Consider the following 14,392-nt stretch of genomic DNA (forward strand, 5'->3'; position numbering starts at 1 on the left):
CACATTCATTGAAGAGGATCCATTGGTGTGCAAGTGATGAAATGGTCATGTAATTTTTTTTCTTTTACTGTACAGCAGGATTGACCCACTGTGTTTAATGAATTGAACCATTCATAGAAATTTAAGACGGCTGAGAAAGACTTGCTTCCTTCCAAATCAAATTACACCATTCCATGTCACATCAAAACTTATGGGTTTTTCCACCCAAAACATTATACCTCATCGTTTGCTCTTCTACCTATGTTATTTCAGTTTAAAATAGACAGACAGACATACACACACACACACACACAGCTACAACAACACCCAATTAAACAATAAAAAGTCTCTCACTTTACTTTGTGTTTTTGCTCTGTAATCCCAATAGAAATACTTCCTTTATTATAATTGGTTCCAGAGCACCCATTCAAAATATCACCGCAATAGCATCTCTATTCCAAAGACAGCTGCAAAGCAAGATAAGTGGAAAGTATTACTTCTATAGCTCTAACATGATTTATAGTGTTGTTACACCGTCTCAAAATATTGAAAGTGTTGTGTATACCTGATGCCTCCAAAAGAACGTCTTCGAAAGATAAATTGCGCAATTGCTACAAACCAAGATGTCTGGAAAAACTGCAAGTACAATTAGAGGCAAGAGGTCACATAACAAAGTAAGCGCAGGCAAGAGATTTTAATGCCACCAAGGGACAAACCGATGGCTGAAATGAAAAACCTCACATGTGATGCATCTGGTTAATAATATAGCACTGGGACACCGGGATAAAGGCCTGTGATATTGATTTAAGCAGAATAAAAGAATAACAATCACTTCATAAACGCAAAAATGAACCTTTGTTTTATCGCACCTGACAACTGGAAGCCATTCATCCATGTCATCCTCAAACAGTCCCTGTGCATCTTTGATTGGATGGTATTCCATTCAATTAGCATGCTAATGAGGGCATCTTGTGTCTCATTGCGTCGAAGGCTCTGACAGGACAACAGCAATTAGCATAAGCCATTATCAATTTACTAAGAGACAGAGAGTGATTGGTGGAGAGGAGGCATAGGGCCATGGAGCTGGACTTTTAGACAAAGGAAAGTGCTGATGCTAAACGGTTTTCCTTCTTGGTGTGATCACACTACAGCACAGCAGTTGGAATTTGCATATTGGATAAACGAGCAGTTGCACATTCACATTCAGGGTTGATTTTATTTGATTTATTTATTTATTTTTTCTGGACATTTAAGTTTAGGCTTTTCAAGTTATGTATCTCAAACTTCAAAAGAGACCTTGAATAGCATCTTGATGGAGCTGAATGAACTATGACTATCTCCATTCAAAGAATTTAGAGCCTTCAAAAAGTTCACTGAAGCTAAAAAAAACAATAATGAACCAATGGAATCATTGAATGGGACACATATTTTTGCTACTTTTAAAAATATTAATTCATGAGTTTTTAAGAACCACTTCAACAATGCAGAAAGAATCTGAAAACACTATTGAGTCCAAATCTGTGACTCAGAAGGTATGTCAATGAAACGCACAAAACATTTGCAAAAAGTATTCGCAGGCCTGTTTTGCATTCTACAAATTAAAGAAAACAAACTGTGCACGATGCATATTTTTGCTCTTATGACACATTGCTATTTTTTCTCGTACGTACTTGAGTTAAAGTACAGAAACACTAACAAAATATTACTCCTGTAAAAGTATAAGCACTTATCCTTTCATTTATACTTAAGGAAAGGTACTACATTTTAATGTACTATAGTAAAAATATTGAGTATTTTATTACAGTATAACATCAGTTTAGGTTGCTGATCATTTTCAACGTAAGTGACATAGTACAAACATATAATATAAATATAAAACTAGTTTTATAACATTTGAAATTGCTTAGTCAGCAGAGAAGATTATTGTGCATTCATGTGAACTATTTTTAAACATTATTAATCATTATTACCTAAAGTATCCACAATGTGTATTGGGTCTTGAAACATTTTTAAATAAAATATAATGGTGCAAAAGGTATAAGCTCTGGCTCTTCTTTTGTTAAATTTATGACAAATAACCCAAAGCCTACCATTTCATAAGAAAGAAGCTATAAGCACATACTGTATATGCACACAATTCCATCTCTAGCTGCTTTTCCAACAGATGCTTAGTGTTATGCAAAGGATACCAAAGTCATATTACAAAACTTTATCCTGAGTCCTCTCTTCCTATTCACATCGAATCACAGTCTCATCAATTCCTTTTCCCCTAGTGAACTACTTTACAAATATTATGGCCAGACTGCTGATGATAAGTGAAATAATTATTCCACTGAACTCATGCCATTTCATTCTTAGAAGTTTTGTAGGAGAAATTTCGATAATGGCAGTGGTGAAGATCAGAGCATACTTCATTAGGTTGAAATGTCACAGGTGGACTGGCATTTAGGTTAATGAAGAAAAGTATTGTCTGGTTTAAAATAATAGGGCATGCTGTCATTGGATCAGGGCCTCTGACCTACAGCACGCTATACAAAGCAACTGATACATCGGCAATATTAAAATGTATTAACCTTTTCTATTGCTCTGTTCACATCTGATGCTAAAGAGGCTGTCATTATAAGTTCAAATTCACTGAAGCCGCCATAAAGTTACACAGAGTTAATAACCAAGGTGATACTAAAGGTTTTTAAAGAGTTTAGTCATAATTTCCAACAAACTACAATATATTCACACCACAAATCATAAATGAACCTGTCAGAGTGAGTAAGATGCTCCATATATCTGGAAACTTGAGCAGAATACAAGAGCTACATTAAGGTTAGATAAGTTAGATGAGTTATATATCACATTATTGGAAATGCCATCTGAATGTATAACTCAGACCTCAGTGTTCACTGTAAATGAGATACAGCTAAATGGTTTTATGCAAGAAGTTGGGTGCACACTGTTCAAATACCAAGACCTTGTTGAGTTAAGTTGAGATTCAAAATCTAATTCCCCTTAACTTTAAAATGTTCAGTCAATCACATGCCACATTAAATTTAAACAAAATAAGATGGTGCCCTTTGCCAAGACAATTTAGTTTTCTTTCCTACTACAAATATAATAACCAAAATGATTGTATTTGCACTAAAAAATAGCAGACAGCAAGAAGAAAAGGTAATATTACATATAAACAACTAAATTAAATGTAACACACTCTCAAAAATAGACTGCACGTACACATTCTAACAATACCTCCAGATTACATTTTTCTTTGACCAACCCTATTTATTTTTTTAGCAAGTCTAGGCTATGTGCACATATTTGTAGTAAAGAGGTTACATGCAGTAAAAATGTACAGTACAGTGTGTAGATTTATAGTTAAGTAAGATCCAAATCAATAAAGGTGTGTGTGTGTGTGGGGGGGGGGGGGTCTAAGCCATGTGCACAGACTTGTTGTAGTGCAAGAATATATAAGAGGAAGGCCAAACAGCTACAGCAAGATATTGCATCAGCTATTAATAATAGTGATGGGTAGGGTTTTCTCTAAGCTTCTGGAACACATGCATCGCCTCTATTTAAAGTGCTGTTTGCAAGTTTCTTGTCCAAGTGGATATAAATGAATATTTATAAAGTACCTTTTGGGTTTCAGCTGCCAGTTGCTGAAGGGAAGGTGACGCTGTGGCCTGCAGGGATCCAGAGGCTCTGACGGGATTGTGCAGGCTGACATAAGCCACTGCCCGGCTCTGAAGAACCACTGCATTCTCCTGTACAGACATACAAAACACAGCCGTCTACTGCCAACTGATGAAATGTCAGGGCCTTGACTGGTATTTTCAAAGCCTGAGTAACCCCCATTGAGACACTACAATTTTATTAAATGTGCATTGTGAATAATATTAACCATTACTGTCTTTCTCAGTAATGGTTAATATTTCTTCAAAAGCTATCATTTTATTGTGACATTATTAGCGTCTTCTTCAGATTAATGATGACGTTTGCATTGTTCTGATTAGAACAAACTCCTTTGCCGAGCAGAATAATTTCATTAACACTCCAAAATCATCCATCTGTCTGATTGAATCTTCATGGCTTGCTGATCATGTTAGCAAGCGTTTGAATGGCTGCTCAAGGCTAATCTGTACTATTTTTGTTTTACCTCCATCGGTTTAGTTGTCAAACTGAGGAAGAGAAAAAAGGAAGTGCTTTTGACCTCCTACTAAACTTAACTTCGAGGTTGCGACCCTACACACCGTTGACAGAGATTTCTATAAACTAATATGTATGATGTATTAGACAAATTCAATCCACATCTAAAATAAGCAGCTTATATATGTAAATTGTAGGCTATAATGTGACCTGGATGCCATAAACGTGTCATAAAGTTCACATGCTCATTTGTCTTGCTCATATATGAATTCCATGTTGAAATTTAAGGATGGTTAAATAAGAAATAGTCCAACTCCAAAAACAAACTTGTGCATACATTTCACTACAGTGTCTAGCTGGAATTACCACTTGAGGCAGTAAAAGAAAGTTTTTACTTTTCACACAAATTATGATTACAGTGGCATTGGCAAACTATTGATTAAGAAATACTTATTTGGCAAGGTTCCTCGCACATTTAACACTTTTACCTAAAAATGCTTTTTGCATCATATACAAGACTTTTTTGACATAGTAAACATGCCCAGAAGCTCACCCGGTACAGCATTGGACTTGTTAAACGAAGCAGTTTCGTCAAGACCAGTGAAACACAAGTCTCAATAAAAGAGCTCAAAGACTAAAGTGGCAAAATGGGAATAGTCAAACATTACCCTCCCCCACTCAAAGGAGCCGATGTTGCCCAGTGAGGTTCCCCCCCAGGAGCAGAAGACGACGGTGCGGTCAGGCTGCCAGCCCGCACGGGTTTGAGCCGTCATGGAGGCAATGATCTGAGTCATGACTGCAGAGCCTTTCCCCCAGTCCGCCAACGCACCCTCGTACCAGCTGCCATGACGACTGCCAACCAGTACATATCGATCTACAAGGGAAAACAGAGCGGGAACACTTAAGACACAAAACAAGAAATAAACACTCACACACCAACAAACATGTTTATGCAGGTGAGGGGGTCAATCATCTGCAGAGTAAAGCTACTGTATGAAAACTAGGAGGATCTTTGTCTTCTTAAATTCATATTTTAATCAGATTTCCTGCCATCTGGACATACAGAATAAATACACATTTTATTAGAAAACTGTTAATTCGTTAACTTTACCACACTGTAAAAAGAATGTAGTAATATTCAATTTAGTTGCATTTTCTACCTAATCCGACTATTAAATTGAGTTTTGCTTGTGTAACCTAATGTATTTGTGACAGCATGTATGACTCGAATAAATCCAATTAAATTATTGGAAAAAATGTACAGCAGTAAAAATTAAAAAGCTTGAGTTACGTATTATATATTATTACTAACAAAGTAATATTTATTATTTTACTGTAAAATATATATAAAAACTTAAAATAAAAAAGCATGAATTATGAAAATTTATCGAGAAAGGGTTAGCTTTCCCTGAAATTCCCACATCAACAATTACAACAACATGTTTTTGCCTAAAACCCTGTAAACCTTGTAACATCATCACTGTATTTTTATGATAAAGTTCTGGTAAGGGCTATTGATATATATATATAACGATAACGCGTGTTCGTATTGAACCATTCGGTATGAGGCTTTCGGTTCGGTACGCGGTACGCATTATGTATACCGAACGGTTCATTGGACTAATTATCAGTGTTGAGTACTCGAGACTCGGACTCGGTCTTGGACTCGGTCTCGAGACCGTATTTTAATGGTCTCGGTCTTGTCATGGACTCGTGTGTATTTTGACTCGGTATTGACTCGGACTCGAACATATTAGGAATCGGACTTATGCCCGAGTCCACTCGAGTCCCAATCAAAATATTTCATGATTATTACTGTATGTTAATGTTTCTTTAAATTGATGTATGATTGATACATCCAATGACTGGTGATTTTCTTTAGACGTTAGGCCAGCGACACACTGGATGCATGGCGCAAGCGTCTCAGCTGCGTGGCGTGTCTGTTTTTAATTCGGCTCCCATGTTAACAGGTTAGAGCTTACAGACTGCCTGCGTGAGACGCGCATCCCAGGCGCAGCTCGAGCCGCGCGGAAAACGCGTGCATGCTAGAAATAGAACCGACGCCTATTTTCACGCGAACACGCGCGTGTTGGAAGCGTTTCCAGGCAAAATAAACTAGGAAAATATGTTTATATGTCACTTGTGTCATTATGTACACAAATACATATTAATTCATGACATTTTGATATTTTAAAGTCTATAGGTTGGCATAAATTCTGATATAAATGTAATTTAAAAAAATAAATAAATAATTATCGATTTTCAAATATTGCACCTGTCAAACATACTCTATTTTGCAAGAGCCTGGTTTTTCGGCGGCCTCTCTCTATGTCACCTATAGCAGAAGCAGCGCGCCAGCGCCGCATCAGGCACGCTTCTGGTGTGTAAAGACACCTAAAACGCGAAGCAGCCACCACGCTTCTAGCACGCAGCAGAGACGCCACGCAGCCAGTGTGTCACCGGCCTTAAGTTACCCTCCTGCCATCCGCCTGTAGTGATCCCGCTTTCCAGGAAGCCACATTGCTACATTATTTCTCTCAACTGTGTTATTTTTACAAAGTAGGACACAATGGTCACAGAAAAAAACAAATATTGTTTAATTAAATTATATAATGAATACAGACACAGACTGACTGTCTCAACACTAAACATCTCCCCCCAAAAAAATGTCTGACAGAAGGCATTGAACTTATATGGCATTTCAACCAGCTTTCTTCCCCTGGCACATACACACTTTTGCATGAAATTTTCCTGGACAGTCAGTCGGCTCTTGTGTGTATGCCTTCCGTAACTAAAAAAAACTTTGACTAGTGTGTATTTTACCCTGCATTAAAACCCACCATCCAGTGAAATTAGCATTAGATTATCCGTTGCTGTTACAGAAAGGGATGAAATGGTAACTTTTGTCAGTCCCTGCTTCCTCTGCACCAGTAGAGAGTGTTTTTAGTCGGGGTGGATTGATCATGAGACCACATCGTGCTTGGTTGGGTAGCAGGATGGTCTCCTCACTTATTTTTTTGAAAAGTAATTATGCCCATCTTTAATCTTCACAACATCTAAAGTGCACATAATCCAAGACATTTTCAGGATATTAGCAGTCATTAGTTAAGCTTCAGGGTTAAAAGTTATGTAAAAGCTGTTACAGTTGAACATTTACAGGTATAGTGGTACAGTAATGTTAAATGGATGTGTATAGTGGTACAACGATGTTATGTGAAAATGAGCACTTAATATTGACAAGTAACACTTCATAATTCTAATAAAATTACCTTTACACCACATACTATGTGGCCCTTTTACCCTTTATTGTTTCCATTATACATTTTACATACTCTTGAAGATTTCTTTAGGTCTTGTCTCAGACCCAATCTCTCTGGTCTCGGTCTTGACTCGGACTCGACCCTTTCTGAACTCGGTCTTGACTCGGACTCGACCCTTTCTGAACTCGGTCTTGACTCGGACTCGACCCTTTCTGAACTCGGTCTTGACTCGGACTCGACCCTTTCTGAACTCGGTCTTGACTCGGACTCGAACATCTCTGGACTCGATCTGGACTCGGACTCGAATGAACTGGTCTCGACTACAACACTGCTAATTATATTATATTTTTTTTTAAAAAGAGAGAAATATAATGATATGCGTTCAACAAGGTAGCCCAATAACCCAAACAACGTAACAGGCAATGCCCCTGACACTCGCGAAGAAGAAAAAAACACCAACTTATATGTTTATGTTAGGCTATTCAGTCAGGCGCTCGCTCACTCAGTACGCGCTGAAGGCTCGTTGCAAAATAGCCAATGCGTTTAACAGACTAGAAATGAGAAGATCCTCCAATAACCAACAGGTCTGGTGTTTGGGTGCACTTTGGATTCCCTTTAAGCTATAATGGAGATGGTGATCGCTTTTAAGTCTCTGCACGGCCTTGCTCCCCCCTACCTCTGTAACCTGCTTCTCCCCTACACCCCTACTCGTTCTTTACGATCCGCTGATTCCAGCCTTCTCGTTGTCCCTCTGCATCGCCTTGCTTCAATGGGGGGCAGATCATTCAGTGTTGTTGTACCCAAAATGTGGAACTCTCTCCCCCCATCACTCCATTTTGTTAACACTATCTCTGAATTCAAATCCATGCTCAAAGCACACCTATTTTCTGAATGTTATAGTTCTTAGTGTGTTTTTTTTTTTTTCTTCCTCTGCTGGTTGCTGCCTCATCTACCCAACTCTCACTTACTGTACTTGTATTCTCATTTGCCTATTGTTGTTCTGTCTGCTCTCTTTGTCAATTGCCTTAATTGTTGTTTGTTTATTGTAACGTGTCCTTGAGCTCTGGAAAGGCGCTATATAAATAAAACATATTATATATATATATATATATATATATATATATATATATATATATATATATATATATATATATATATATATATATATTAGTGCTGCTGTCAAAATTAGCGCGTTAACGCATTCGATTAATTTGAAATATTTAACGCGTTAAAAAAATAACGCAATTAACGCGGTTGCAGTTTTTTTTATTTCTGGTTGTGGCCTATGTGTGTTCAACGTGCAAAGAAATATGGATAAGACCAAGGAAGGACTTTTAGACGGAAAGTTTCAGTATAAAACTCTGCCGGATTACTCTTCAGTCTGCCACAAGAAACAGCAACATTAAAATCATGAACTCAAATGTCATTGTTTAAAAAAAACAAACAATGACTGTTGTAACAGTGCGTAAATCAGACCTTTCTGTAACGCTAACGTTAATAAGCTTAAACGAAATAAACGAAATAATTGTGTAGCGGAGTATTTTTTGTACACAGTGCCGCGACCTGTCAATCACTCCTGTGCGCGTGCACCACTGTCCTCCTCAGCTGCAGCAACTTGCGCTCTCTCTCTTCATCAAGCTTTAAAACAAAAAGGGGACAAAAAGATCATATTGTCTTTGTGCATAGGCTATAGATTAATTAGATAAATGAATATCTAAATTTGTGCCTTGCCGTCTACGGTATTTTTTTAGAACTTAGAAAAAAGATGCTGCAGCCAATGAGCAGCCAGCGGGGGCTGCAGGACGACTCAACCTCCGCGGACAGTTTTTAATGTTTATCAGACAATAAATACTCAAGATTTTGCTTTAGTATAACTTCCGGGACAATTAGGGCCAGATTCGGGAGTCGGGACAACAGTTTAGATTTCGGGACTGTCCCGAATTTTTCGGGACGTCTGGTCACCCTTCCTGAAAGAGCTACATTACTTCATTAGCTTGAGTCTGACCTGCAGTGATACGATTCGGATTTGGTGAGATGTCAGTCAGCGAATCTTCAGACTCTGGTCTTGTTCTTACAGTATTCAGAGTCTGAAGCCAAGAAAACATATTAAGTGTTGTTGTTAACTGTATTTGAGTTTTAACCGAACCGAGCGTTGTGTACACTCATAACGAGTTTCACACACCTTCTCCGGCCACGTTGAGTTGTTGACACTTAACAGTGGGAAAAGCGACACATGCGCTATTCACTTGTATAACTTAAGGGTGAATGGGTAATGTAGTTTCTGCTCTGGGTGGGATGAATTAGGAAGCTTGCATTGTGAAGGGCGCTCTGAAAATCGACAGTGCAGGTAAAAGATTAAAACCTCTATTAAAACAGATGTCCAGATGAGCGTACCGGTACGCTACAAGCACGTTCTGGGCGCACGGAGAGGTGGCGGTAAGCTCAAGAGCTATATTTGGAAGTGGCGGTACTGAGTACTGGTGCATACTGGCCCACTTAAAGCACTGGCAATGACTATACTTTGGAATTTTTTTGCAGTCCACTTAGAATTCAACATGGAAATCATTTTTGTTTTTTATTGACATTGATTGTTTTGAAATTCAAATGGTACTTACATGCCTGTGTTTTTATTTCTGTAATAAATATGGCTTTCAAGCCAACAGTTAATTTGGAAGATATTGATGGTTTATTGCAGGGATGTTGTTTACATGAGAAAATCTGTGTTACAAGTTAAATAAAAATTCCGATTAATCGCGATTAATTTTTAAAAATTGTGCGATTAATTAGTTAATTTTTTTAATCGATTGACAGCACTAATATATATATATATATATATATATATATATATATATATATATATATATATATATATATATATGTGTGTGTGTGTGTGTGTGTGGGGGGGGGGGGGGGGTGTGCGTGATTTCCTTGGTGAGTATGAGAGACTTGTTTTAAAAACATAAAATCTGTGTGTATTGTACTGTGTGTTATACTCTCTCTAGGTTTGCACACACTCTGCTTTCATGTACACCAACATACAGACCAGAAAAGATACTATTTCTAATGCAGTTAGCTGCGGGCTATAAGCGGCACTGGGCCACCTCTGACTGACAGCTTGTAAGGGTAGAAACAGACTCATCGAGTTGACAAGAGCAAAGAACTAAGGAATACTATAACTAACCTGTGCTCAGGAGTATACCTCTGCGGTCTTAAGGGAAGTTATTAAAATGACATCAAAATGATAGATAAACAAGACAGTCAACTGCCAGATTAATGAAAGGTAAACATGTTATAAAAAGACAAAAGTCAAGGAGAAGAACACCGCTGCATGATTTGCGATACATAATTAGAGACTGGGCGACCAATTATGACAGGAAAAGAGTGTCGTAAATCTGGAAAGTAAATCACGGAGGGCTTAAATGCATAGACACAGTGACTTTTACAGTCATAGGGGCGGGGGTGAAAGATTAAACACTTTCATTACATCAGACGTACAATTAAATCATCCTGAAGGTGAAAATAGTGGTCTGTAATTAGAAGCCTATTTTCGGCAGCCAAGTGACCTGCATTTGGACAGTGGCGGCAGACGTTGTTTTAAGAGATTAGTTTGTCATGGCTCTGCGAGGAAAACTGGCTGCTTCAGCACGTGGGCTCAGATTCTGCTTTAGTCGCCCCCTGGACTCACGCTTTTTCAGAGGATGAAGGAAAGAATGCTTAGATTGCACTCTTGTTTCGCTCTAGTATCACAAATACAATAAAGCACTGTGACAAAGCACTGTGTCTTTGTTATGTCAGACCAAAGAGCGCAGCAGTTTAGGACCATGCCTGGGATACGCTGGCAATGTCATGCTGTTAAAATGAGAGTGATTTGTTATTTAAATGAAATAATCTTGCAATAACTTTGAGAAAAAGCCCTTTGGGTTTGTAAAATGATAATTTGGGTTATAAAAGCGGCGTCTTGGTTTTGTGCTGACCTACCTGGATTGGTCTTGCCTTTGAGATATCCAATAACATTGTGCACAGTCTTGAAGGATGCCTGGTTTTCAATGGTGAGATTTATGAGTTTTCTTGCTGAGGAACAAACAGAAGTTCCAAACAAATTAGTCAGGGTTATGGGACACTGACAGATCCAAAAGTTCAAATCCAGCTACAAATAAAAAAGTAAAAATGAGTTAAGTCTTCAATCAATCAAAAAGGACAGATTTTTATTTATTTATTTTTATCCACTAAATCCAACAATATATACATTTTAGAATTAAAATGTATATATTGTTGGATTTAGTGGATAAAAAATTAATTAATCAATGGACCATTTAAGTATTATTTAATATTAAACAACAACAACGACAAAATAATAATAACAATAATAATAATAAAATGCAATTTCAATTATTCAATTAAATTGTCAGAGTTTCAAATATATTATTAAATTATTCTTAATATTAACATTATTATTAAACTTCAATTATTTCAATGACCAACATTTCACATATTTTTTTAACAAAAATTAAAATAACTATTCAACTAAATTCTCAAAAACAATGTATTAGATTGATAGAATATTGAAAATGTTTCTATTTATTTCTATACATTTATTTGTATATGCTAAAAAAAAAAAAAAAAAAAAAAAAAAAAAAAAAAAAAAAAAAGGTTAAACATACCATGCTTATTGTTCCTGAAGTTCACTAGTAAATGCCTATTTTTCGATTTTTCTCTTTTAATTATTCATTAATTTCCACTGACAGCTTTCCATTGACTCCAGGCCCTGCCTTCCCATTGGAATGTCACTTACAAAATATTGGCACATCCTTCCCTATTAAATCCCCTCCTATTATATGTACAGAAACTGTAAGACAAAGAGCAGATAGCCTTTGCTTCCATCATTCGTTTGCATGTTGCAGAGGAAATTTACACCATCAGAGCAGCTTAAAAAGCTGCCGTCACTGTTCGGCTCACATCCTTACCAATTAATTACACATAAAGGGTCGGTGTGATGGAGTGAATATCAATGAGGCTGATATCCCAGCAGATAAAAAGAAGAAACACCTGGTCCTGGTACACATCCCAAGCCACTCTGTCCCCCACTCGCTCTGTCTCACTCTTACAGCGACATCGTTGAGCCAACATGAAGATCTAAAAATCCTTCTGCAGCCAAGCTTCTGGTTTACGATAGAGATGGAATTGAAAATTCCTTTTCATGAAAGCCTCGGGATCCCAGGCAGATGTGTGTGCGATGTACACAGTAAGAGTTTTTTTTTTTTAGTAGTTCCTGGATATGTGAATATCAAGAAATAAAGATGAAGTTTGATACCTCAGACGTAAGATGTAAATGCCACTGATGTATACAGATGTGTTTTTTTGAGAGTAAACAAATTGACTCAAAAAATTCAGTGGGCTTCACACAGCCCCACAAACCCCATTTATCACCCCTGACAACAGCACAAATGACTTTGGGTAAAGAGTAGAAGATGTATATGCAGTTATAAGGGAGTGTTTAAAAGTGCTGGCATGCACACGGGTCGCAGTGTGACAGATTTGCCCATTAATCATCAATAGGTATGAGAGGTTACCGGCTATTGAGAGAGGTGAGTGCCTCTGCGTGAGCAAAGTGAAAAAGTGATCTTGTAGGAAAAGAATGAAGAAGCCTTCAGCTGCAGGGGCTCATGTTTTATAAACGACCCTGAATAAGATGTTCCTTAGAAGTATATACTGTATAAGATATAGGAGCACATATGCGATGAAGAAAACGATCCACAGACCAGAGAAGAAGCTGATTCACAACCAAGGTGAACACGCACACCAGGGGCTACTTAAACGCGTATTTAGAAAATATTTCAAATATGTTAAACTTAAAAGCCAGAAATTAGGATTTAAGAACATTAAATTACATGTGTGTAGAATATCATTTAGGCTTTTATTCACATGTAAAAACTTCCGCTCAAATCCATACGCTTGCCCATTTTTTTTGCTTCTAACACATCAGCTTTGAGGACAAAAATGTTCACTTGCTGCCAGATACTGTTTATCCCACTCACTAACAAGTGCTGTGATGAAGAGATAATCAGTTATATTAACTACACCTGTCAGTGGTCATAATGTCATGCCTGATCGGTGTGTACAGTATGTGTGTGTGTGCATTTATTTTAGTGGTAACACAGCACCGACAGGGCAAAGATCAAGCACCAGTTTTACAAACTAGTGCAAAAGCACAATTCCAAAGCAGCACAGTTGGATGTGAAAATTTCTGGGGGTGATTTAATAGTGCAAAAATAAAGAACACCGATGCAACTTCTCATTTACAAATCAACCAACGCAATATACCATGCACAGCGCAAGCACAGACTGTAGACTATAGAATACCCAAGACGTGTCTCTTGTAGTTTTGAATTGGGGAAAAATGCAACACTCAATATGGCTGCTCAGTCAAACAAAGCCCCGCCTTCTCAGCAAAAGAGACAATTGCTAATCAATAAAAAGTCAGCACATCACTGCACATGCCGTTAGAAGTCCCAGTTGCTATAGAAAGAGTCAACGTTCTGAGACGTGCATTTAAGACTGAACATGCACACAGGCTGATCTAGCATGAAAATACACTTTTTTTAATGCTATTTGAGGAAAATAAACGTCATTTATGATACAATTGTTCTCAAATTTCATTGGTGATTTCAAATATGAAATTTAATCCTAAACTTGGCAGTTTTGGAGAATTTAATGTTTCCCCATTCAAAGAGATAGGAGCTGCACTTGCATGCTCGAAAGGTGTTTCAAAGATGGCCGCCGAGTGGCATGACTTGCCTTAAAAGGACTTTGGCGCAAATAAGCATAGTCGCATGTAGGGTCGCGAGAAGTTTTGATAGACCTGGTATTGCATGTATCCTAGCTGAGGGTTCATCAAGTCATCATTCGTCAAGTCATCTTTTATTTCCTGAAGCAAATAAAAAAATAACATGGCTGGGCAAACAATATGTTTGGATAATATGTTCTTGATAATGTGTTAATTTAATTCCAAATAAATTAAT

General features: G+C 37.5%; 1 protein-coding gene across 1 annotated transcript in view; it reads right to left on the reverse strand.

The window, feature by feature from the left end:
- LOC127968018 (inactive N-acetylated-alpha-linked acidic dipeptidase-like protein 2) overlaps window positions 1-14,392 on the reverse strand; it is a 214,266-nt gene that overhangs the window by 53,625 nt on the left and 146,249 nt on the right. The window contains exons 7-9 of the mRNA XM_052568855.1: window positions 11,352-11,444; window positions 4,782-4,987; window positions 3,603-3,731 (exon numbers count right to left, since the gene is read on the reverse strand). Of these exons, the coding sequence (XP_052424815.1) occupies window positions 3,603-3,731; window positions 4,782-4,987; window positions 11,352-11,444 (428 nt within the window). The remainder of the gene's footprint in view (window positions 1-3,602; window positions 3,732-4,781; window positions 4,988-11,351; window positions 11,445-14,392) is intronic.

This window comes from Carassius gibelio, chromosome B11, assembly GCF_023724105.1.
Source record: "Carassius gibelio isolate Cgi1373 ecotype wild population from Czech Republic chromosome B11, carGib1.2-hapl.c, whole genome shotgun sequence".
NCBI lineage: Eukaryota > Metazoa > Chordata > Actinopteri > Cypriniformes > Cyprinidae > Carassius > Carassius gibelio.